Source organism: Schistocerca piceifrons, chromosome 2 (genome assembly GCF_021461385.2).
Source record: "Schistocerca piceifrons isolate TAMUIC-IGC-003096 chromosome 2, iqSchPice1.1, whole genome shotgun sequence".
Taxonomy (NCBI): Eukaryota; Metazoa; Arthropoda; class Insecta; order Orthoptera; family Acrididae; genus Schistocerca; species Schistocerca piceifrons.
The window spans coordinates 356,810,026-356,834,618 of record NC_060139.1 but is presented as its reverse complement, the minus strand read 5'-3'; the positions used below and the strand labels follow the sequence as shown (position 1 = coordinate 356,834,618).

At 41.4% G+C, this 24,593-nt stretch overlaps 1 protein-coding gene across 2 annotated transcripts in view; it reads right to left on the bottom strand.

The window, feature by feature from the left end:
• LOC124777821 (Golgi-specific brefeldin A-resistance guanine nucleotide exchange factor 1) overlaps positions 1–24,593 on the bottom strand; it is a 311,144-nt gene that overhangs the window by 89,817 nt on the left and 196,734 nt on the right. For both annotated transcript variants that reach the window (XM_047253343.1, XM_047253342.1), the window contains exons 27-29: positions 11,409–11,567; positions 11,069–11,266; positions 10,675–10,788 (exon numbers count right to left, since the gene is read on the bottom strand). In XM_047253343.1, coding sequence (XP_047109299.1) covers positions 10,675–10,788; positions 11,069–11,266; positions 11,409–11,567 — 471 coding nt within the window. The remainder of the gene's footprint in view (positions 1–10,674; positions 10,789–11,068; positions 11,267–11,408; positions 11,568–24,593) is intronic.

The window sequence follows — 24,593 nt, the reverse complement described above, 5'->3', positions numbered from 1 at the left end:
GTGCCTCGACACGAACAGGGTAGATGTGGAGAAGCAAGACAGCAAGAAGTAGTTGTGCTTGAGTATCAGAAACTGTCTCCAAAAGCAAAGTGCCATTCCGTAAACGAGAGCAGGATTTCACAGGCCCTGCAATGGTATCAACACCTTTCTGAATAATAAATGGACTGACCGTGGCGAAGGACTGACCATCTTCAGTACGTGATACAACAAGGAACCGCAGTGCAGCGGGATGAGTCTTTTGATCAGTAGCCTCATTATGTTTTCGTTTCGTCGACATCGATGGAGAGGACAAGTGACTCATAACGAGGAAATCCCCTCCACAATTGCCAGCGTCTCTGATGGCCCACTCCTTCCAACTGGGGACACCCCCCCCCCCCCCTCCCGACACAAGGGGGCGCACCCGCCTTAGGTGATTGTTCACGCCTCAGGTCACACCTCCCAAACACCTGATGGAGGGACCAATGGGCAATCTGGGAAGGATACAGCTCAGGCAATCACCCCTTCCTGGGCCTGGCCTGTACCAGGGGGTACGTGCAAACCCTACCAGTCGACTTGGGGCTGGGAATTTATCGTTACCCAGTCACCTTTTACGCGTAAGACGCATGGGCCAGCCTTCAGGAGTGCACAAGGAGGAAGAACAAAAAAGAGGCTCCTCAAACGTTGAAGCAGAGGAACGAGAGGAGAAGGGAAACAAAGAAAGGAAAAAAAGGAGCCAAAAAGAAAGTCGAGACTGTTTGCAGGTCAGCAACAGAATTCCCAATAACACCCCAGACATGTTCCCCAAGGGAGGGGAAAAAGAATAGCAAGAGGATAGACATGCAACATGGTAGGGAACAAGTGCTGCAAAGGCTGGGGCCCCATGGGAGCCAAGCACGAACCGCCAAAGAGTGGGGGGGGGGGGGGGGGGGGGGGGGGGGGGGGGGAGAGATTGAGAAGGGTCAGGTGAAGTGGACTTGAGAATAGATGAGGAGGTTATGGAGGAAAGAGCAAGCGTTGTCCTTTCCAAGACTCCAAAACATGAAAACAACATCAATGAACCTGAATTAGAGTTGGGGTTTTGAATGTTGACTGGATAGTTAGAATAGCTCATAAGTAAGTTAGCATAATATGGTGCCATGGGAGTTCACATGGCAGTACCATGGATTTGTTTATAAATTAGACCTTCAAAAGTGAAATAATTGTTGGTCAGGATGTGGTTGTCTACGGAGATAGGAAGGAAGTGGTGGTACCAAGTGGGAAAGGTAGGTAGGGATGTTGATGAACAAAGACGTCACATCCACAGTGACCAACAAGTGTCTGGTGACAACAGGACTGGAACTTTGTCGACTGAGTGAAGGAAGAGAGCAGCAATTCTGATGTACAATGAGAATAGTTTGAAAGTGTTTGTCAAGAAAGACAAAGGTTCATTCTGTGGGAGCACTGTAGCCACCCATGGACACCCATGAATGGAAGCAAGGAGGGTGATGGTGGTGGGGGCAGGGGCAGAATGTGCCAACCCCTAGCTCTCAGAGAAAGGAAAAAAGTACTGTAGTCAGATGTTTTTGTTTCCAGAACATGACTTAAAAGTTGGTATGTGTAGGTATTTAACAGGTACAAAACTGGAACTTTTTTATGTCTACTTTCAAGTCACCATTTGTCTTCAAAAATATTAAAAATACTCCATACCCCCCAATCTAGCTCCTCCATCCCCACCAAAGGTTTGCAGAGACTGCAGAGAAGGTAAAAGGTAGTAGTAGAAGATCTCTACCTCTCAGATGGCCTATATTTATGTTCGTTCAAGTGCATCAACCACTAACAGTATCTCCATTTTGATAGCTGTCAACCATTCCATATTAAAAATTCTCTTTCTAACAGCCTCTCTAAACAACAATGCTACATCTGCAGTAGAAAACAGGAGTTGTCAAAAAATGTCACCATCCTTACCAGAGCCATTATTGTCTGACAGTACGCCATCCAGCAATGGAAACTCCAGGCAGGTGTATCAACAATGTATGAAAAGACAGACTGCTACTTACTATAAAGAAGGCATGTCAAGTTGCAGACAGACACAATTAAAAGACACTTACATAAAGCTTTTGACGGCAGCTTACACCAGTAAAAAGAGACACGCACCATTCACAAACACAAGCTAGCGTATCACACGCACACACGACCACCAACTTCAACATCTCAGCCCAAGACGCTGGAGTAGGCAGTCGTGTGCACACGAGGTGTGCTTGCTTGAATGTGTGAATGGTACGTACCGATGAAGGCTTTGGCCGAAAGCCTTATGTAAGCTCTTTTAATTGTGCGTGTCTGCAACTTATGTGTCTTCTTTATGGTTAGCATCAATCTGTCTTTTCACGTATTATTAACATCCTATCCAGCTGACCCATAAACTGAACTACTGCACCATCTCTTCCTCTGATACCAGTAAACCTTTTAATCAGTTGCCGACCAGTACTACTCCGATCACCCAGTATTACTTTGGCGTTGAACAGCTCAAACATATCCTCCGCCAGGGCTTCGACAACCTCTCATGGTGCCCCGAGATGAGGAATATCCTATCCCCAACATCCACCCGACCTACGGAATATCCTCGTCCATTTCTATTCCAAAACTACTCCCAATCCAGCAAACCCATGGGTCATTCTCTTGTGGACAACCCTGATGCAAGATCAATTCCAAATACTCACCTGCCACCTCCTATTGCAGTCCAGTCAGTCATTTCCCACCCAATAAAAGGGACGGCAATGAGTGAAAAAGCAGTCATATTATAGGTCAGATAATCTGCAAATGTTATATACTACCTATTCTGCAATTTCTGTGTGGCATTCTATACAGGCATAACAGATAAGCCAGTGTGTACTAGCATGAATGGTCCCTACAAACTGTGGCAAACCACGAACTTGCCCATCCAGGTGCCGAACATGCTGTGCACTACAATAAAAGTGACTGACATCTGCTTCACTATGCACGTCATTTGGATACTTCCTTCCAGCACAAGTTTCTCTGAATCACACAGGTAAGAATTTTCTCTACAGCACATCCTGCGATCTCGCAATCCCTCATTCCTAAACCTCCACTAACCTGTTACCCATTGCTGCACCTTATCTCTCTCTCTCTCTCTCTCTCTCTCTCTCTCTCTCTCTCTCTCTCTCCCCCCCCCCCCCTCTCTTTTCCTTTCTCTCCCCACACCTGTCTCCCTCTCCATCAATACACTGCCCCCCCCCCCCCCCCCAGTCTCCCTCTCCCTGAATACGTTTCTTATATTCTCTACCACTATTCATCTTGGGCACACGCTGTGTCACTCGTCTTTCCCCATTCTGCTTTGCACTATCCTGTAACGGCGTCCTCCATTCATGTGTCCTTTCCTATTGCCTCCCCATATCCATCAGACCAGGCAACTGTTCTCTGCCCCCTTTCATCTTGTGCAGACACTGGGTCTCTTGTCTTTCCCCTTCTGCTCTGCACTATCCCACAACTGCTTTCTTGTCTCGTATGTCCTGCCCTACCACCTTCCTATATCCATGAGCCTACGCAACAGTATGCCACTGCAGGGATAGGGTGTATTGGTGTGTGTGTGTGTGTGTGTGTGTGTGTGTGTGTGTGTGTGTGTGTGTGTGTGCGCCACTGCAGGGATAGGGTGTATTGGTGTGTGTGTGTGTGTGTGTGTGTGTGTGTGTGCCACTGCAGGGATAGGGTGTATTGGCGTGTGTGTGTGTGTGTGTGTGTGTGTGTGTGTGTGTGTTGTTTCTGCCAGAAAAAGAGCTAGGATTTGAAAAACTAGTTATATGATGTTCTGTTACACGTGTTGTGTGTATGCACCACCAGTCGTTCTGTTGAAGATATGTATGCTTTAAAATTACTAAAGGTTCACTGTTAGCAATTATTGACCACTGCATTAAATTCTGACAAATAATTCCTACACTAGAGCTGTTGTTGTTTTTGTCTTCAGTCCTGAGACTGGTTTGATGCAGCTCTCCATGCTACTCTATCCTGTGCAAGCTTCTTCATCTTCCAGTACTTACTGCAACCTACATCCTTCTGAATCGGCTTAGTGTATTCATCTCTTGGTCTCCCTCTATGATTTTTACCCTCCATGCTACCCTCCAATGCTAAATTTGTGATCCCTTGATGCCTCAGAACATGTCCTACCAACCGATACCTTCTTCTAGTCAAGTTGTACCACAAACTTCTCTTTTCCCCGATCCTATTCAATACCTCCTCATTAGTTATGTGATCTACCCATCTAATCTTCAGCATTATTCTGTAGCACCACATTTCGAAACCTTCTATTCTCTTCTTGTCTAAACTTCCATACATGATAATAATAATAATAATAATAATAATAATAATAAAGATTTTATTGTCTTTAGGCCATTACAGCAATTGACAACCTCAAATGAAGTTACAATTTATAATACAGTGTGATAAGGTATTGACTACTGAAATATTTTAGCTTATATTACAATAAATGTACAGTGGGTCATCTGTTGGATTACTGCATTTTGCAGTTGAAGAATTCATTGATATCATAGAATGGGTGGGCAATAAACCATTCATGCAGTCTTTCTTAGAATGTATATTCAGGAAGATCCTGTATGGCATGTGGCAGCTTATTAAATAGCTTGTGCCCTGTGGCTTCACAGCTATTTATTGATTTTGATAGTCTGTGGTAAGGCGTGTATATGTGTTTGATGCTTCTTGTGTTGTAACAATGTACATTTTCTCTATGTCTCACATCTTGTAGGTTCTTCTTCGTAAAGATTAAGACATTGTATACACTCCTGGAAATGGAAAAAAGAACACATTGACACCGGTGTGTCAGACCCACCATACTTGCTCCGGACACTGCGAGAGGGCTGTACAAGCAATGATCACACGCACGGCACAGCGGACACACCAGGAACCGCGGTGTTGGCCGTCGAATGGCGCTAGCTGCGCAGCATTTGTGCACCGCCGCTGTCAGTGTCAGCCAGTTTGCCGTGGCATACGGAGCTCCATCGCAGTCTTTAACACTGGTAGCATGCCGCGACAGCGTGGACGTGAACCGTATGTGCAGTTGACGGACTTTGAGCGAGGGTGTATAGTGGGCATGCGGGAGGCCGGGTGGAGGTACCGCCGAATTGCTCAACACGTGGGGCGTGAGGTCTCCACAGTACATCGATGTTGTCGCCAGTGGTCGGCGGAAGGTGCACGTGCCCGTCGACCTGGGACCGGACCGCAGCGATGCACGGATGCACGCCAAGACCGTAGGATCCTACGCAGTGCCGTAGGGGACCGCACCGCCACTTCCCAGCAAATTAGGGACACTGTTGCTCCTGGGGTATCGGCGAGGACCATTCGCAACCGTCTCCATGAAGCTGGGCTACATACCGCACACCGTTAGGCTGTCTTCCGCTCACGCCCCAACATCGTGCAGCCCGCCTCCAGTGGTGTCGCGACAGGCGTGAATGGAGGGACGAATGGAGACGTGTCGTCTTCAGCGATGAGAGTCGCTTCTGCCTTGGTGCCAATGATGGTCGTATGCGTGTTTGGCGCCGTGCAGGTGAGCGCCACAATCAGGACTGCATACGACCGAGGCACACAGGGCCAACACCCAGCATCATGGTGTGGGGAGCGATCTCCTACACTGGCCGTACACCACTGGTGATCGTCGAGGGGACACTGAATAGTGCACGGTACATCCAAACCGTCATCGAACCCATCGTTCTACCATTCCTAGACCGGCAAGGGAACTTGCTGTTCCAACAGGACAATGCACGTCCGCATGTATCCCGTGCCACCCAACGTGCTCTAGAAGGTGTAAGTCAACTACCCTGGCCAGCAAAATCTCCGGATCTGTCCCCCATTGAGCATGTTTGGGACTGGATGAAGCGTCGTCTCACGCGGTCTGCACGTCCAGCACGAACGCTGGTCCAACTGAGGCGCCAGGTGGAAATGGCATGGCAAGCCGTTCCACAGGACTACATCCAGCATCTCTACGATCGTCTCCATGGGAGAATAGCAGCCTGCATTGCTGCGAAAGGTGGATATACACTGTACTAGTGCCGACATTGTGCATGCTCTGTTGCCTGTGTCTATGTGCCTGTGGTTCTGTCAGTGTGATCATGTGATGTATCTGACCCCAGGAATGTGTCAATAAAGTTTCCCCTTCCTGGGACAATGAATTCACGGTGTTCTTATTTCAATTTCCCGGAGTGTATATAGAAGTTTATTACAGTCATAATTTTTTGTTTAGTAAATAAGGGTTTGCAGTGAGCCTTATGTGAAGAATTTGTAATTATCCTAATGGCTTTCTTCTGCAATAATAGGATGTCATGTATATGACTACAGTTACCCCACAAGATAATGCCATAGGATATTATACTCTGGAAAAATGCAAAATAAGATGATCTGATGTATGTTTCAAGTACACAATTTCTGAGTTGTCTTAATAAATAAATTACTCTAGATAGTTTACTACTAATATAGTTTACATGTTGGCCCCAGGATAACTTTTCGTCTAAATAAACTCCCAGGAATTTAACAGAACTATGGTCATCAGATAGTGGCTTGTCTCTTAGAGTGAAGATTATCTGCTGAGTTTTATTTTCATTTAGCAGGAAACCATTTGCTCTGAACCAATATGCTGCATGAGTGAGTGTATTTTCAGCACAGGTTTTAAGATCATTAAGATTGTTACTGCTGTGGAGAAAAGTCGTATCATCTGCATACAATACAGTGGTGGATCTAATAAACGAAGGGAGGTCATTGATCATTATCAGAAACAGGAAGGGCCCCAGTACAGATCCCTGAGGCACACCTACTTTAACATTTTCTCTGTTTGACATTTCCTTACCAACACAAACTACCTGTTTACGGTTGTTGAGATAAGCTTTTAATAGTCTGAGACTGTTTCCTTTGATGCCGTAGAATTCTAGTTTCTCTAGTAGTGGCATGTGCTCAACACAGTCGAAGGCCTTGCTTAGGTCACAGAATGAGACTTGAGCAAAGCCTTTGTTCTCAAAAACTTTGAGGATGTAACTGACTACCGTGTTGATTGCATCGATGGTCGACAGATTCTTCCTAAACCCGTATTGTGTAGCATTAATTATTCCTAGATTCTCACTGTGAGATGATAATTGTTGGTACATGATGCATTCTATTACCTTGGAGAATGCGGGTACTATTGAAATAGGCCTGTAGCTAGATGGAGAGTCTTTATCTCCCTTTTTGTATACTGGGACGATCCTGGACAGTTTTAACTCATCAGGAAAATATCCCTCAAGTAAGCACTTGTTTATGCAATGGGTTAAGGGGTAGAGAATGCGGTCACACACTTTTTTTTAGCAGGTTGCATGATATGCCATCTATATCTAAGCTATCAGACGATTTCAGTTGTTTTATGACCCCTTGCACATATCTAGGCGATACTTCGGAGAAGGTTACCATGTTTGTATTTAGCGACTGTCTACCCCAATTTTGGGAGAGTAACTCTGATGGACTAATGTCTGGTTTGATAACTGCGTCTCCTATTTCTTTCACTGAATTAATAAAAAACTCATTGAGTGTTTGTGGTGGGATATTAATTTTGTCTTTTTTAGTATCTCTGGCAGCACTGTTAATTACTTTCCAAGCGGTTTTGCATTTATTGGTGGAATTATGTATGCTGTTGGCATTGTAGGTTTTTTTGGCTTGCAGGATGGCTTTTTTGTATTCATTCCTGCATTCCACATAGGCTGATTTGGCACAGTCAGACTTCATACTATTGTAGATGTTGTACAGTAACAAAACTTGTTTCTTTAGATCTGTCAGCTGTTTAGTGTACCATATATTTTGTCTGTTTTGAGATCTGGATTTGTGGCTGCTGTCCATTATTTTGATTTTCTTTATGGGAATACTATGGTTAAATAGGGTCAAGAATGCATTAAAAAATCTATCAAATATTATTTTGGCTGGCAGGTCATTGCTTGATGTGTAATGTCCATCGACACTACAATGGCCAAACCAGTCTGTCAGCAAGGGAATTATGAAATGTGTTAATTTTATCCTCAGTTATAGGTCTGGTAATCACAACTGTTGGGACAGGTCTGTTTGCATTGCTCCTATTGAGGGGAATTTTACTTGCATAATTTAGAGATACGGAGTTATGGTCAGAGAATGGGAACACTACAACTTCGCATGTGTTTTCAGTGGTCTTGAAGTTTACAAAGATGTTATCTAAACGTGCTTTGTTTCTTGTGGGCCTGTTATTAACATGATGTAAATTGTATTGTCTTAGTAAGTTTTCCAGATCTGCAACACTACCCTTACATTTAGTAACATCAAAATCAGCATTCAAATCACCTCCTATTGCAATATCATGATGTAGCCATTTAATATTACTTAATTCACTCAATAGCATGTCCATTCTTTCTAAAAATATGTTAATGCTTCCCTTTGGTGATCTGTACATGGATACTACTATTAGCTTATGACTATTAATGATTATACGCGTAACTTCAAAGTGCTGTTCATCACACAAGGAATTTAGGTCTAGTTTGGTTATTGTACAATTGAGTGACAGGTTGGAATAAATTGCCACACCACCTCTAATGTGCTCTTTCCTACAGTAGCTATTTACTATACTAAAATTGTCAAATTTGGCAACTGCACGTTCATTCTCATTAGCCCAGTGTTCACTCAGACAAAAAATCTCAAACTGGTTATCAAGACCAAACTCATTTATGATAAGTTCTCTACCTTTCAGTCCTTGAACGTTAAGGTAACATATTTTAAGATCCATGCTCTTATTGCTTACACACTGAACACTATGGTGATTGGTTTTCAAACGTTTTTCAGGGCTTATCTTTTGGATTTCTGCCTCTTGTTGCCTTTTACTAAAAAATTGTTCACTTGGAGTGGTAGCACATCTACTGTTGTATGGCTACACTCCATACAAATACTATCAGAAAAGACTTCCTGACACGTAAATCTATACTCGATGTTAACAAATTTCTCTTCTTCAGAAATGCTTTCCTTGCCATTGCCAGTCTACATTTTATATCCTCTCTACTTCGACCATCATCAGTTATTTTGCTCCCCAAATAGCAAAACTCCTTTACTACTTTAAGTGTCTCATTTCCTAATCTAATTCCCTCAGCATCACCTGACTTAATTCGCCTACATTCCATTATCCTCGCTTTGCTTTTGTTGATGTTCATCTTATATCCTCCTTTCAAGACACTGTCCATTCTGTTCAACTGCTCTTCCAAGTCCTTTGCTGTCTCAACATTTTTATTTCTTCTCCATGGACTTTAATACCTACTCTGAATTTTTCTAGAGCTATTGATGTAAAATGCTGTATTCTTATAAAAATTGGCAATGTAGACTACTACTGGTGGGTTAGGCATGCGCATAAAAACTACCCACTTGAAATGTTTGATAGTGCCAAACTTGGAATAGGGTCTGTTGCCCAGCCATCACCAATTGACAGATAGTTAAATCTGCAGAGGAGTTTAGTATAAAAACTCTCACTAAACTGAACTTACAAAGAAAATAAAATTTTGTTTGTGACCTAGCGAGACATTATTTGTTATTTACGGTCATTATGTGTTACAGAAGGGTCAGCTCCTCCCATCATTTTGTGCCCCCATCCCCCCCCACATGCGGACATGCAAAAGAATACAACAGCCGGCCCTTTAACACAATCACTTTTATAGCACTAGACACGCTAGAAAAAGGCACATACAAAGAAAAAGCTGTCCTACTGTTCTCAAAAATAATATTAAGTCAGCACCATATTTGAAAAACTAGAGACTATATTTCTATGTGTTTTTCATGATGGTTATCAGAGAATATCACAAACATTTTTCGAATATGCATAGCACAGCTCTGATAAACTGTGTACCATGACTCTCATTAGGTGCTACAACTCATTATAGTGTTAATCAAAAGGAGGAGAATTCTGACTGAAGATAGCAATGCACAGAATGATGATATTATTTTAAATGATAATTGCAAATAACTTATTTCTTAGCCCAAACATTAAAGCAATTATTACACATTGTTCAAGTCTTAATTTCAAGTCACAAACATATGTATAAGAAAATATTAAAGCATGCTCAAATGCAAGCAGGCACAAAGAATACAAATTACTTGCACATCCACACTCCTGGAGTTCATTGTGCGTGACACGGTAACTTCCTTGACCTGCATCAGAGTGAGCTAACTAGTGCCACATTCCTGTTCCATGTGCTTGTTGCCTCTCCCTTCAAGCTATTGGCCATCTTTTGCTTTATCGTTTCCTTCTTTTCCTTCCCTCACTCAGTCCACTTGACTACACCAGTTGAGCTGCACTGGTGGTACAACGTAAATGGTTGGGACAATATAACTGTGCAGATGTTTGTGTGTGTTAGTGTACTTTAATAATCTGCTTTGGTACTGTCTGTAAGCCCGATAATCTTTTTCAGTCTTTATGTGCCTATCAAACACTTGATGGCTCAACTGTACAGGGCATTGTTGCCTTTGCTCTTTACATTATTTTCCATCAAGGACATTCCATTACCATAAGAGCATAACAATACTTTAACAAAGCAGCACATTATGAGTTAGGACAGTGATAAGTAAGAATAGACCGTAGTATAACCTTTCAAAACAATTGCTCGCCTTTCAATAACATACAGCATATAATGACATCTGGAAGCTTAAGTGATTTAGGATGGAACTTACCAGTAAATCACTTTTATCTGCATTCATATACTGACGCATGTAGTCCAGAATAGTGAGCCAAAGTGCACTAAATGTCGGTAACGACTGTAGTGGTGTTAAGTGATGTAAGAAAACCTGCACATGGAAATATTTATTAGATCTAAAAAAATACAATTTACAAAAAGTATATATTCATAAAATTATATATTGAATAGTGTCATGACTTCTAATGGATAGTCATTGCTTCTTTTTTAAAGAAATTAATACCATATATAAATAAGTTCACAGGATGATTAATAAGAGGTAGCACTCACTTTTATTTCAAAATTACTATGTAACAGCGATCATTGCAAAAATTGACTTTTAATTTCACACTTAGCCCATTATTGAAACTTTCAACAAGCTAGTCTCAAACCTTTGAAAGAACTGTTGCTGCACGCATCCGTGTTTCTTCTAGGCCTCCTGGATCATCAGGGCTGATAGGTTCCAGAAGTTTAGTCAGTAATGGAAATAAAACTTTATTGAAGCAACCTTCCCATTCCTGAGCTGTCAGTGTTTGGAGATCATGAACAAGTAATGCTCTCTGCAAATACGTGATGGCACTCATTCGGACCTGCAATGAATTGTGTTACGGTTAAATAGCGCACGTCTTATGCACAGTTTCTTTGAGCATCACAGGTTTGAGCTCCTGAATTGCGCTTAGTCATATAATGAAATATTTCTTTGCTTAGTCAAATAATGGAACCACAGCTAACCTGTCGGCGAGAGTCGCAGCACAACCTGGCTATTCCCTGAAGCAGTGGACACCAGGCCTGTCCCCATAATGAAGTAATATCAGTGTCACCATTTTCCTCTGCCCACCACTGGAATATGTGGGCAGTTCGAGTATGGAGTGTGTGCATCAAATCCAACAGCTGAAATATAAATACTGTTTTTAAGAATATTACTTGTGCCTGAACAACAGTGACAAGAAAAGAACCATGAAATCACTGAATAGGCAGATTTTTTTTTGGAGACCTCTTCTTGATTAAACGTAGCATCACATTCACTCATCTCTCCAACACATTACTTTCCCCAAATATTTACTACTACCCCTCTCTCCCTCTCCCTCTTTTTAGGAAGTAAGCATGACATTAGCCAAGAGCACTAAGGCTGCAAGAATCTGCTGTGACCCCACGAATGCTTTCAATCGTGTAAAACATGCCTTGCTGATTTGCAAACTTGAAAAGTGTAACATTATGGGCAGTAGGGTAAAGTTGTGTTAGTCTAAGTTGTACTCCAATAATATCTTATCCCACGTGTACAAAATGCAACATCAAGTGGTTTAAAATTGAACTAAATAGTCATGAGAGTAAGCAAATACAAGTAAGCCGACCACTGACTGTTGTAACAGTACATGTTTTCTATCATGTCTGAAAAACAACTATAATGATGCAGCATCTTCAGGGCTATATTTAAATTCTGTAAGTGTCATAAAACAAGCCAATATTGTGGAACTCCTGGATAACGCATACCCAAATCAGTTTGTTTGGACACAGCATTAAATGGTTTAAAGGCAGCAGCCTTGTGGCCACACAATAGAGATATATGAAGATGGTATCTGTTCTTTCGGACATGTCCGAAAGAACAGATACCATCTTCACATAGTTAAGGCTAACCAGCCATTGACCTCCTCCTCCTGTGCTGGATGCACACGTATTGCCCGAATTCTTGTGGGAATCGGCAAGATTGTCTGCCGCGAGTAATGAGTGTAATGGTCAGGCGCACTAAAAATGTAATGTGTGGACATAAAGTAGGGAATGTGGGTATCACAAGGAGTGTGCAAGGGATAAGTCCCTGCAATCACACTATCCTCTGTGCTCTCGGTGGCTCAGATGGACAGAGCGTCGACCATGTAAGCAGGAGATCCTGGGTTCGAGTCCCAGTTGGGGAATACATTTTCAACTGTCCCCCGTTAATGTATATCGACGCCTGTCAACAGCATAGGGTCTTGATTTAATTATCATTTCACACAATAGAAATGTCATCAAAGAAGAGGACTTTGTAGCTACTACTGTACATATTGCTGATAAATCAGACCAAGAATCTGCTGATGGGACAGGAGCAACAACACAAAAAAATCTGGAAGGCCACCTAATATTGCAACACCACTCAATACACAGTCTGGACCTTCTACAATGTCTCCAGAATGTGGATCCAAAAACAATATTGCAACTGTTGCCGAAATTAAGTCTACAAATAATGTCTTGCTAGAACACTTTCCCTCCTGCCTTGTGTATAAAACAGTTAAAGAGAAATACAACACGGTCTAAACCAACATTTAAATCAACATCATGTCCTTACAGAAAGAGAATTGAATCCATAGAAAAGGCAAATAAAAAAAGACATATATATGAAAACTTTTCCAAGACTAAAAAATTAAAGGACAGTGTGAATTTGTTATGTGAAGTGTGTAAGGAAGATCGTGAAGAAGACTGTATTCACTCTATGAAATGTAAAGTTTGGGTACGTGACCTATGTGCTGGCGTGGAAAGTAAAATTAAGAAATATTTCTGCGACATATGCGTTCATACCAATTGATTTTCAACATGCCAGTTTAAGCACTTTGTTAAGAATTTATATTTTGTTCCTTATGTGCAATTTCATTACAAGAAACTGTGGAAGAAGTTACATTTACGGTTTTCAATTTGTTACTGTGATGTTTTGATAAATTATTCCATGGATTTATAATGTAAAAAGATAGGTAAAAAACCATCTACTCACCAAGCAGCGGCAGGGGAACACACACACAAAAGGGTTTAACTTTTACAAGCTTTCGGAGCCAGTGGCTCCTCCTCCTGGCAGGAGAGTTGATAGGGAAGGAAGGGGGTGAAGGAAAAGGACAGGAGAGGTTTAGAGAAAGGGGTACAGTTCAGAAAAGTCTCCCAGAACCCTGTGTCATGGGAGACTTACCAGACTGTATGAGAAGGAAAGACATTGTTGGGGACTGTGCCGGGCAAGATTTGAAAACCTGACAGCTTAAAGATGGAAGACACGGTAATACGCAAGACAGATTACTACTAAAACATAGTGCACGACTTAATAAGAATGAAAAGCTAAGTGTGCTTTATGTAACTGAGGTGGGAAGGGGGAAGGCAAAAAATAGACAGGTTAGAAAATGAAAGATGCAGAAAACCAAAATCGAGTGAAGAAACAAGTAGTTACTGTGAAGAAATGCTGAAATGGATGGAATTAAGAAAAGCTATTCTAGGTGTGAGGGGCAAAATCTCAGACAGAAGGGGTCTCATTTCAGGGCATGGTTTTAGGAAGTCATGGCTGATTAATATATTCTGGAGCAGGATAATACTGGGTGACAGGTGGTGTGCTTCAAAGCTGAGGGGTCAGGTGTACCAGGATTGGATGTGATCGTTTGAGAAATCTGCTTTTGAACTAGGCTGTTGGGACAATTACCTCCAGTGAACGCTGAAGTGAGAGTGGTGGTGTATTGCTTGAAGAGTCTGCATCTGAACAAATACATTTGCCTCGAATGCCAAGGCTGTATTGGAGGGAACGTTTGACATGGGAAGGATGGTGACTGTCAAAATATAAGTACTGCTGTTAGTTAGTAGGTTTAATGTGGACAGTAGTGTGTAGCTGACCTTTGGTAAGGATGAGATTAACATCATGGAAAGTCGCATGGGATTCGACATAGGACTATGCGAAATTTAATTGGGAGAAGGTGTTCAGAGATTCCACGAATTTTAACAGATCAGCCTCACCATGAGTCCATATGGCAAAGATGTCATCAATGTATCTAAACCAAAGCCCCAGCCAAGCGATTCATGACAAGGTTGGCAAAGGAAAGAGCCATCCTGGTTCCTATGGCTGTACCCCTGATCTGTTTGTACATCTGCCCTCAGAGGTAAAGTAATTGGTGATAAGTATAAAGTTGATTAAGATGATCAAGAATGACGTCATAGGTTTGGGAACAGGTGGGCGTGACTGAGGAGATGTTCAGCAGCAGACAGACCATTTACGTGGGGGATGTTGGTATAGAAGGAGATGGCATCAGTAGTGACATGCAAGATGTGTTCAAAATGGTTCAAATGGCTCTGAGCACTATGGGACTCAACTGCTGTGGTCATAAGTCCCCTAGAACTTAGAACTACTTAAACCTAACTAACCTAAGGACATCACACACATCCATGCCCGAGGCAGGATTCGAACCTGCGACCGTAGCGGTCGCGCGGTCCAGACTGAAGCACCTTTAACCGCTCGGCCACTCCGGCCGGCAGCAAGATGTGTGATGGGAGTGGGACGGGCACAGATTTCAGACAATTTAGGAAATGGTTGGCATCTTTAATAGAGGAGGGAAGTCTTTGTACTGTGGGTTGCAGGTGTCAGTCAACTAAGCCAGATATAAATTTGGTGGGTGCTTTTTGAAGCCAGAAACTATAGGACGGCCAGGATGACTGAGTTTGTCGATCTTACGAAGAAGGTAAAAGGTGGGGGTGCATGGTTTGGGTGGGGGTAAGAAATGCGATGGATTGAGGTGTAAGTCCTTGTGGGGTATGATGATTTTAGGAGGAACTGCGGGTCAGTTTGAATCACAGGGATGGGATCTTGTTGGCAGATGCTCTATGAAGAGGTGTCTGAGCCATGACTTCCTGGGATGCACTTGGCAGGATAGATTCTCTGTCTAATTTACGCACTTTGTGGCATCCTGGTTGGCTAGCAGCCTCTATTTAGGATGGGTGTGGCTCGTGAGAGAGAGGAGACTCAGTCGGGAGCGGTGACAGAGGGAAGACATCGCACAGAGTATCGCGAGTAGTCAATTGACGCTTGGTGTGCTGCAAGGACACACGTTGTTGACATTCTGGCGCCTGGGTCTGGCGGCGAGCAGGACTGGAGTGCGGAAGCAGTCACTGGTCAACAAAGTCTCTGTTTAAGAGTTGTGTCTATCTCAAATCCTGAGGAGAGTGCAGGTCTTTACCCTGGCATGCATGTTAACAGCTAGCTCCTGGGCTAACTTCGAATAGTGAGCATTTTGTGGTGGAACTTTTGGATGCGATTGCACTGCGTAGCCACTTTGATTTTTGCTAGTCATTCCTTAAACCACTTTGCCGTGGATCCGGGATACTTGGTATTGCAAGTCCATGTAACTGCGCTGTGTCCTGGTTCCGTTGCATTTATCTTGAATTAAAAGTGTGCGCGATATTCAGCGATCCCTTTATTATTATTACTTCTTTCCTTTCTCAGACGTTATGTGTGGTTAAAAATGGAAAGTGACGCGGACCTTGATCAAGCGTGACTTCCTTTTAACTGTACGGTATATGTTACATTGCATTTAGGAACTTTCGGGTAACTGACATGTATCAATAATTACAGATTTCTGAAGTTGTATATATACGTTTGGATGTAGCTGTATTGTGTTGATGTACTGGTGGATATTGTGTGGTATGACTCCTGTAGTTGATAGTATAATTGGTATAATGTCAACTTTATCCTGATGCCACATGTCCTTGACTTCCTCAGCCATTTGGATGTATTTTTCAATTTTTTCTCCTGTTATCTTCTGTGTATTTGTTGTATTGGGTATGGATATTTCGATTAGTTGTGTTAATTTCTTCTTTTTATTGTTGAGTATGATGTCAGGATTGTTATGTGGTGGTGTTTTATCTGTTATAATGGTTCTGTTCCAGTATAATTTGTATTCATCATTCTCCAGTACATTTTGTGATGCATACTTGTATGTGGGAACGTGTTGTTTTACTAGTTTATGTTGTATGGAAAGTTGTTGATGTATTATTTTTGCTACATTGTCATGTCTTCTGGTGTATTCTGTATTTGCTAGTATTGTACATCCGCTTGTGATGTGATCTACTGTTTCTATTTGTTGTTTGCAAAGTCGGCATTTATCTGTTGTGGTATTGGGATCTTTAATAATATGCTTGCTGTAATATCTGGTGTTTATTGTTTGATCCTGTATTGCAATCATGAATCCTTCCGTCTCACTGTATATATTGCCTTTTCTTAGCCATGTGTTGGATGCGTCTTGATCGATGTGTGGCTGTGTTAGATGATACAGGTGCTTGCCATGTAGTGTTTTCTTTTTCCAATTTACTTTCTTTGTATCTGTTGATGTTATGTGATCTAAAGGGTTGTAGAAGTGGTTATGAAATTGCAGTGGTGTAGCCGATGTATTTATATGAGTGATTGCTTTGTGTATATTGCTAGTTTCTGCTCGTTCTATAAAGAATTTTCTTAAATTGTCTACCTGTCCATAATGTAGGTTTTTTATGTCGATAAATCCCCTTCCTCCTTCCTTTCTGCTTAATGTGAATCTTTCTGTTGCTGAATGTATGTGATGTATTCTATATTTGTGGCATTGTGACCGTGTTAAGTGTATTGAGTGCTTCTAGGTCTGTGTTACTCCATTTCACTACTCCAAATGAGAAGGTCAATATTGGTATAGCATAAGTATTTATAGCTTTTGTCTTGTTTCTTGCTGTCAATTCTGTTTTCAGCATTTTTGTTAGGCTTTGTCTATATTTTTCTTTTAGTTCTTCCTTAATATTTGTATTATCTATTCCTATTTTTTGTCTGTATCCTAGATATTTATAGGCATCTGTTTTTTCCATCACTTCTATGCAGTCGTTGTGGTTATCCAATATGTAATCTTCTTGTTTAGTGTGTTTTCACTTGACTATGCTATTTTTCTTACATTTGTCTGTTCCAAAAGCCATATTTATATCATTGCTGAATACTTCTGTTATCTTTAGTAATTGGTTGAGTTGTTGATTTGTTGCTGCCAGTAGTTTTAGATCATCCATGTATAGCAAATGTATGATTTTGTGTTGGTATGTTCCACTAATATTATATCCATAATTTGTATTATTTAGCATGTTGGATAGTGGGCTCAGAGCAAGGCAGAACCAGAAAGGACTTAATGAGTCTCCTTGGTATATTCCACGCTTAATATGTATTGGCTGTGATGTGATATTTGAATTTGTTTGGATTAAGTTTGGTTTTCCCATTTTTCATTACTATGTTTAGGAACTGTATCAATTTAGGATCTACTTTGTATATTTCCAATATCTGTAGTAACCATGAGTGGGGTACACTATCAAAAGCTTTTTGGTAATCAATGTATGCGTAGTGTTTAGTTTTAGCTTGATATGTCACCTCCGCATCTATTATCAGTTGCTCTTTACATCCTCGTGCTCCTTTGCAGCAGCCTTTTTGTTCTTCATTTATTATTTTGATCTGTGTTGTATGTGTCATTAATTTCTGTGTAATGACTGAAGTTAATATTTTGTATATTGTTGGTAGGCATGTTATGGGGCAAAATTTTGCTGGGTTTGCTGTTTCTGCTTGATCTTTAGGTTTCAGATAAGTTATTCCTTGTGTAAGTGTATCAGGGACTGTGTATGGGTCTGCAATGTAATTGCTAAATAATTTAGTTAGAGGTGAACTTCTTTAGCCATAAATTTGCTATTTTATCTTTTCCAGAGGCTTTCCAATTGTGCATAGAATTAATTATTATTATTATTATTATTATTATTATTATTATTATTATTATGTTAAGTGGTCAATTTGACAAAGCACAGTTTATTCTCTGCATAAAACTTCAGTGCTAAATTAAATTGGAACTGCCAACTTCCTTTTGTTGCATACTATACGCCATCATACAGTGCCTTGGTATTTAAGGTTGTGTGCGGATTGTCTGGTTAGTATCACCTCGTACTAGTTGTGGTTTACAAATTTATCAAGTGAAATTTCATGTCAATGGAGATTGCTTAATGAACTAATGCTTTAATAGCAACTGTGATTGTCACACTGTAATGTTTAACATCTCTTCCTGCATTTGACGCTACCCGATGTTTAGCTGCTGCTTTTAGCATTTTAATGAACTGGGTTTGTGTGTTCTAGAAGCCGTTACTGGTGTGCACAGGCCCTCTGGCCTGTTGTCATCACTTGAACTCTCGAGCACAGAATTCAGACGTGCAGCTGATGTGAATGCCAAACGTCAAGAATGTGCCAATTGCTGTGTAGATCTTTCAGGCTACCATATCATCATATTACCGAATGCTATCCATAACATTTAATTCAAGTATTTATGAGATCTTTTTATTTGAGTATTTTTTAAACCTTGAACCATTACACCAACAACCTAAAAACAGCTTTTGCATCCCGTAACTACCCTCCCGACCTGGTACAGAAGCAAATAACCAGAGCCACATCCTCATCTCCTCAAACCCGGAACCTTCCACAGAAGAACCCCAAAAGTGCCCCACTTGTGACAGGATACTTTCCGGGACTGGATCAGATTCTGAATGTGGCTCTCCAGCAGGGATACGACTTCCTCAAATCCTGCCCTGAAATGAGATCCATCCTTCATGAAATCCTCCCCACTCCACCAAGAGTGTCTTTCCGCCGTCCACCTAACCTTCGCAACCTCTTAGTTCATCCCTATGAAATCCCCAAACCACCTTCCCTACCCTCTGGCTCCTACCCCTGTAACCGCCCCCGGTGTAAAACCTGTCCCATGCACCCTCCCACCACCACCTATTCCAGTCCTGTAACCCGGAAGGTGTACACGATCAAAGGCAGAGCCACGTGTGAAAGCACCCACGTGATTTACCAACTGACCTGCCTACACTGTGAAGCGTTCTATGTGGGAATGACCAGCAACAAACTGTCCATTCGCATGAATGGACACAGGCAGACAGTGTTTGTTGGTAATGAGGATCACCCTGTGGCTAAACATGCCTTGGTGCACGGCCAGCACATCTTGGCACAGTGTTACACCGTCCGGGTTATCTGGATACTTCCCACTAACACCAACCTGTCAGAACTCCGGAGATGGGAACTTGCCCTTCAGCATATCCTTTCTTCTCGCTATCCGCCAGGCCTCAATCTCCGCTAATTTCTAATTTCAATTTGCCGCCGCTCATACCTCACCTGTCTTTCAACTTCATCTTTGCCTCTGTACATCCGCCCCGACTGACATCTCTGCCCAAACTCTTTGCCTTTACAAATGTCTGCTTGTGTCTGTGTATGTGTGGATGGATATGTGTGTGTGTGCGAGTGTATACCTGTCCTTTTTTCCCCCTAAGGTAAGTCTTTCCGCTCCCGGGATTGGAATGACTCCTTACCCTCTCCCTTAAAACCCATATCCTTTTGTCTTTCCTTCTCCTTCCCTCTTTCCTGACGAGGCAACCATTGGTTGCGAAAGCTAGAATTTTGTGTGTATGTTTGTGTTTGTTTGTGTGTCTATCGACCTGCCAGCGCTTTTGTTTGGTAAGTTTCATCATCTTTCTTTTTAGATATATAATAAATTTTACAAATTGTTATTTTTCAAATTCACAAGGCCTGATAATTGACTAGTGAGCTCAGATCTGTAATTAGGTGAAAATTATATTTGTGTAAAGTAATTTTTTATGAGTTTAAAGTTGGGGCTATAAGGCCGTTTTTCTTTTACAATTTTTTGAATTATTCTCTAGCTTTTATACAATTGAATGATTGGTGTAGATCATCGCAATCTGCAAATACAAATTAATAATTGTGTTGTTACCAGTGCTCTGTTTTAATTAACAATGTGAAAATAAATTTTTATATCCTCAAATGGGTTCAGCATTCTACTCCAGCAGCCCATGTGCCCTGCTTACCACTCACAGAACTTACCAGCATCAGAAAGCTGGCGTAGACCTTCACTACCATACTTCTGTTGGTCAAGTACCACAGAGATAGATCCTATGTCTGCTGGAAGGATAATGATGGAGTCAACAGCTTTTAGGGAACGTAGAGTCTGTAGTTCTGCAGAGAAAAGGTTAGGGTCCTGTTGTTGGGACCTGAGGAAAGGTTGTGCACCAATGCTGGATGTGAGGAATTCTTGGAAGGCTTGTAAGGGATGATTCTGAGGCAGTGGTGGTGGATCAAGTTGTGACTGTGGTCAAAACTGTTACAGCAATGTTCAATGTCAGGTTTGCTGTTGGAAAGGTTTTGGGATTAGGTTGCAAAGTGATACTTCCAGTTGATGTTACATGTAAGGGAAAGTAGTTCCATCACCAAAGCAGCTTGATTAAATGCAGGTTTAGAGCTGAAAGTGAGAGCCTTGGATAAAACAGATAATACAGGGGAGGGGGAGTGCTTTGGACGAGAGGTTGGGAACACTGTACTGCTGTGATTGGTTCGCGTGGTTATGAGTTATTACTGGCAGTGGTGAAGGCTGTGGGATATTAAGGAGGTTGGCCAAGCTCGTTTTGAAGGAGATGCGTGGTGGTTGATGGTGTGGTTGTTTGGAGAGCTGCAGAGAGACAGAAAGGGAAACACGACTGTTGAGGTAGTTTAGGAGAAGGTGGCATAGCTTTTTGAGGTGAAGTCTGGCATGTTGTTGCCATCTGAAGTTGGCTTGGCAAATGATACCATCCAAGGAAACATTAGGGGCAGATAACTGTAGGATTTTTGTAAACAGATAGATGTCTGGTGGAGTGGAAACTGGCAGATGAGGCACGAAACTGTAAAATAAGCTGGTGCAGAGCAGGATTACATCCAGAAACAGGGACTTTCAGTGTTAGGCCTTTGGGAGTAACTCCAAGGGACAAGTACATTTCAAGAAACAGAATGTGGGACCTTAATTTTGAAAGTGCAGAAGCATGTTTTCGAAAAGAACTGTTGCAATATATGATAGGATTCATCATGGCAAGAGAGAATGGTTTGGAGTGTTAGACAGGGGTGGGCGTGGCAAAAACGAGAGGCAGAGGGTGAAAAAGATAGAAAAATGAAAGAAAAGCCTGGAAAACATTTGGAAAAATCAGAAAAATTCACACAAAAATTGTGAGAACAGACAATGGTTAACAAGAGGCAAGGAGTGGGTGAGAACTGCTCGCCACAAGTGTGGTCTACATAATCCAAATAAATGACTGGAAAATAAAACACTAAAAGGGAAAGTCACGAAAGGAGGCAAAATTTTAAAAACTGGGCTAACAGAAGGAGAAAGTCACAAGAGATAATGTAAACTACTTTGCTTGTCAAATAAAGTAATGCAGGAGACGACAGTAAAAGTCAGAGTGGTTTGGTAAAAAGCAAACACACAAAAATGTGAAAGATTTGCGTTGAAACAGGGTAAGTGGAGGGGAGGAAAGAAAATAGCTGTCAAATCTGAAAATAAATTGGTGAAAGACGATTGGGAGAAGACCCTGTAGTGTAGTGAACAGTAGGCAAATTCGTAAATAACAGTGGAATTCTTGTACGCAAACTAGCAAATAACAACGGACCTGTCTACGTGCACGAAAACTGGTACTAATAGAGATGTAGGGCCGAAGTGCTGATTTTGGGTGGTACAGAAAAAAAAAAAAAAAAAAGGACTGGAATACTAGCACAAAAGATAGAAAACAGATGATAGATTGTACAAGACAGGCGACAACAAAGACTGGCAAGAGGTTTACATAGGAAGGAATGATGGTCACATGGGCTAACATAACAACAAAAATAATGAATTATTGACGAGATAATGTAAATGTATATTGTAAATAGATACATAAAAAAATCTACTCAGCAATCCTGGTGCTGCTGGTCCCTCCAAAAAAACAGCTCGGAGCACACCACTTGTCACCCAGTATTATCCTTGTCTCGAATGTATTAATCAGCTATGACTTCCTAAAACCATGTCCTGAAATGAGATCCATTCTGTCTCAGATTTTGCACACCACACCTAGAATAACTTTTCGCCATCCTCCCAATCTCCGTAATATCTTCGTCACACTCTATGCTCCTTCTGCACCAAACTCCCTACCCCACGGCTCCTACCCTTGTAACTGCCCCCACTGCGAGACTTGCCCTGTGCATCCTCCTACCACCACCTATTCAAGCTCTGTAGCTGGCAAAACATATACTGATAAAGGGAGAGCCACCTGTGAAATGTCACGTCATACACCAGCTGTTACGTAAACACTGATCGGCCTTCTACATCGGCATGGCTCCCACCCAGTTACCAGTCAGGATGAATGGGCATAGTCAAAGAGTGTTTACAAGTAACACACAGTATCCTGTTGCAGAGGATGCTGTACAACATGACAGTCACAACCTTGATGCCCGTTTCACCACACACACCATCTGGATTCTCCCCCCAAGACACCAGTTTCCCAGAACTCTGCAGGTGGGAACTAGCACTACAAATGTCCTTGGTTCTCGCCACCCACTTGGCCTTAATTTACATTAATTCCATCTATCCCAGCATTTCTTCACAGTAACTACTCATTTCTTCACTCCATTTTAGATTTCTACATCTTTCATTTCTGACCTGTTTATTTTCCATCGTTCCCCCTCCCAGCTCGGTTACATACAGTGCACTTAGCTTTTCACTCTTATTAAGTCGTGCATAATGATTTAGTAGTAATCTTTGTCTTGCATATTCTGGTTGATGCTTAAAAAAGAAAGATGAAGCATATGCAAAACAAATTGTGTTATTTAAATTATCCTACCAAATATACTACACTCCCTTACGGAGTATGACATGAGCAACCTTATCCTATTCTACAATGGCTCAAATCTTACATATGCAATAGAAAACAAGGATTTATCATTATTTTAAATGAGAGTAAATTATTATTCTAACCGTAAAATCTCTCAGTGTGTGTCCCAAGTCCTATTTCTGATTTATGTGAATGAATTATCATTGAATTTCAGCACCTCACCAGTTCTGTTTGTGACACTACTTCTGTCTTGGTTAAAAATCTGGATGCAAAAACTGTTCCCGAATAACTGATCTCTAGGCCTATCCCAGTAGTTTAGAAACTCTCTTTCAGTTACATGAATAGGGGATGCTATTCCAAAGCTTCCAGTGAAAATAAGAGCAGATTAAAATTATTCACTACAACCAAGGTATAGAAGAAATGGATTCATTAAAATTCTTAGGATTAAATTTGGATATAAAGCAGAGCTGGTAGGTACACATCAGGTAACTAGCCAAGAAACTAAGCAAATCTGCATTTGCAGTGCATAAATTATGAACTGCAACTAACATGGATACACAAAAAGAAGTATGTACAGGTTATTTTGGGTTCATTATTAGGCATAGTATTGTTTTTTGGGAAAGTATGCTAACATACTGTAGATATTGAAGGTATAGGAAAAAGTCATTTGGAATATGTACCTTCTAGATCAGTAAGAACCATGTTGCCCATTATATGGAAACTTACAAATATTAACTCTCACATCCCCATCCATTTATGAAATTTTTGTGTACCAGAAAGGCATTATTTGAAGAAATCATCATGGTCACACACAACACAAGAAACACGCAAAACTTTATGGTTTTTTTACCCACTGTTTTCCCAGGACCCTTGATACATAGGAATAAAAATATATACTAAATTATAAGGGAACAAGTTAATGTAGATGAAATTAAGGGCAAAGAAAAGTAATCTATATGAAGCACTGGTACTGAAATGCTATCACTCAGTGGGCGAATTCATGCAGGATGTTCTGATAATTGGAAGTGGATACAATATGTGGTATAGGGTAGTGCACGAAAAACTGTCCCAAACTACTGGACTGCTCACTGTCACCCACCACTCTTCCTCTACTGTTTTGAAGTTGTAGTGACAATGTTTTGTATCCTTTTCAAGAATAAATTGCGACAGTGGAGGTGTATGTGTCTACCGGTTCATTTAAGGAAATGCACGATATTTCTGCAAAGAAGTTTTGTGGCGTTTCCAGACCAGCAAACAGCGGTATACTGGATTTGGTGACAAAGTGGCATACTACAGGATCAGCTGCAAATTTAAAAAAGAATCGAGCACTGCCCATTCATGTAACTGCTGTTTTTGTGGATATTCGAACACACATGATCCAGAGCCCAAAGAAGTGGCATGTAAATTGTTGCAACAAGTGTACGTGTCGCATAGGTCTTGTCACCACGGTTTATGGTTTACACTACATTGAGATGAAGCCCTACA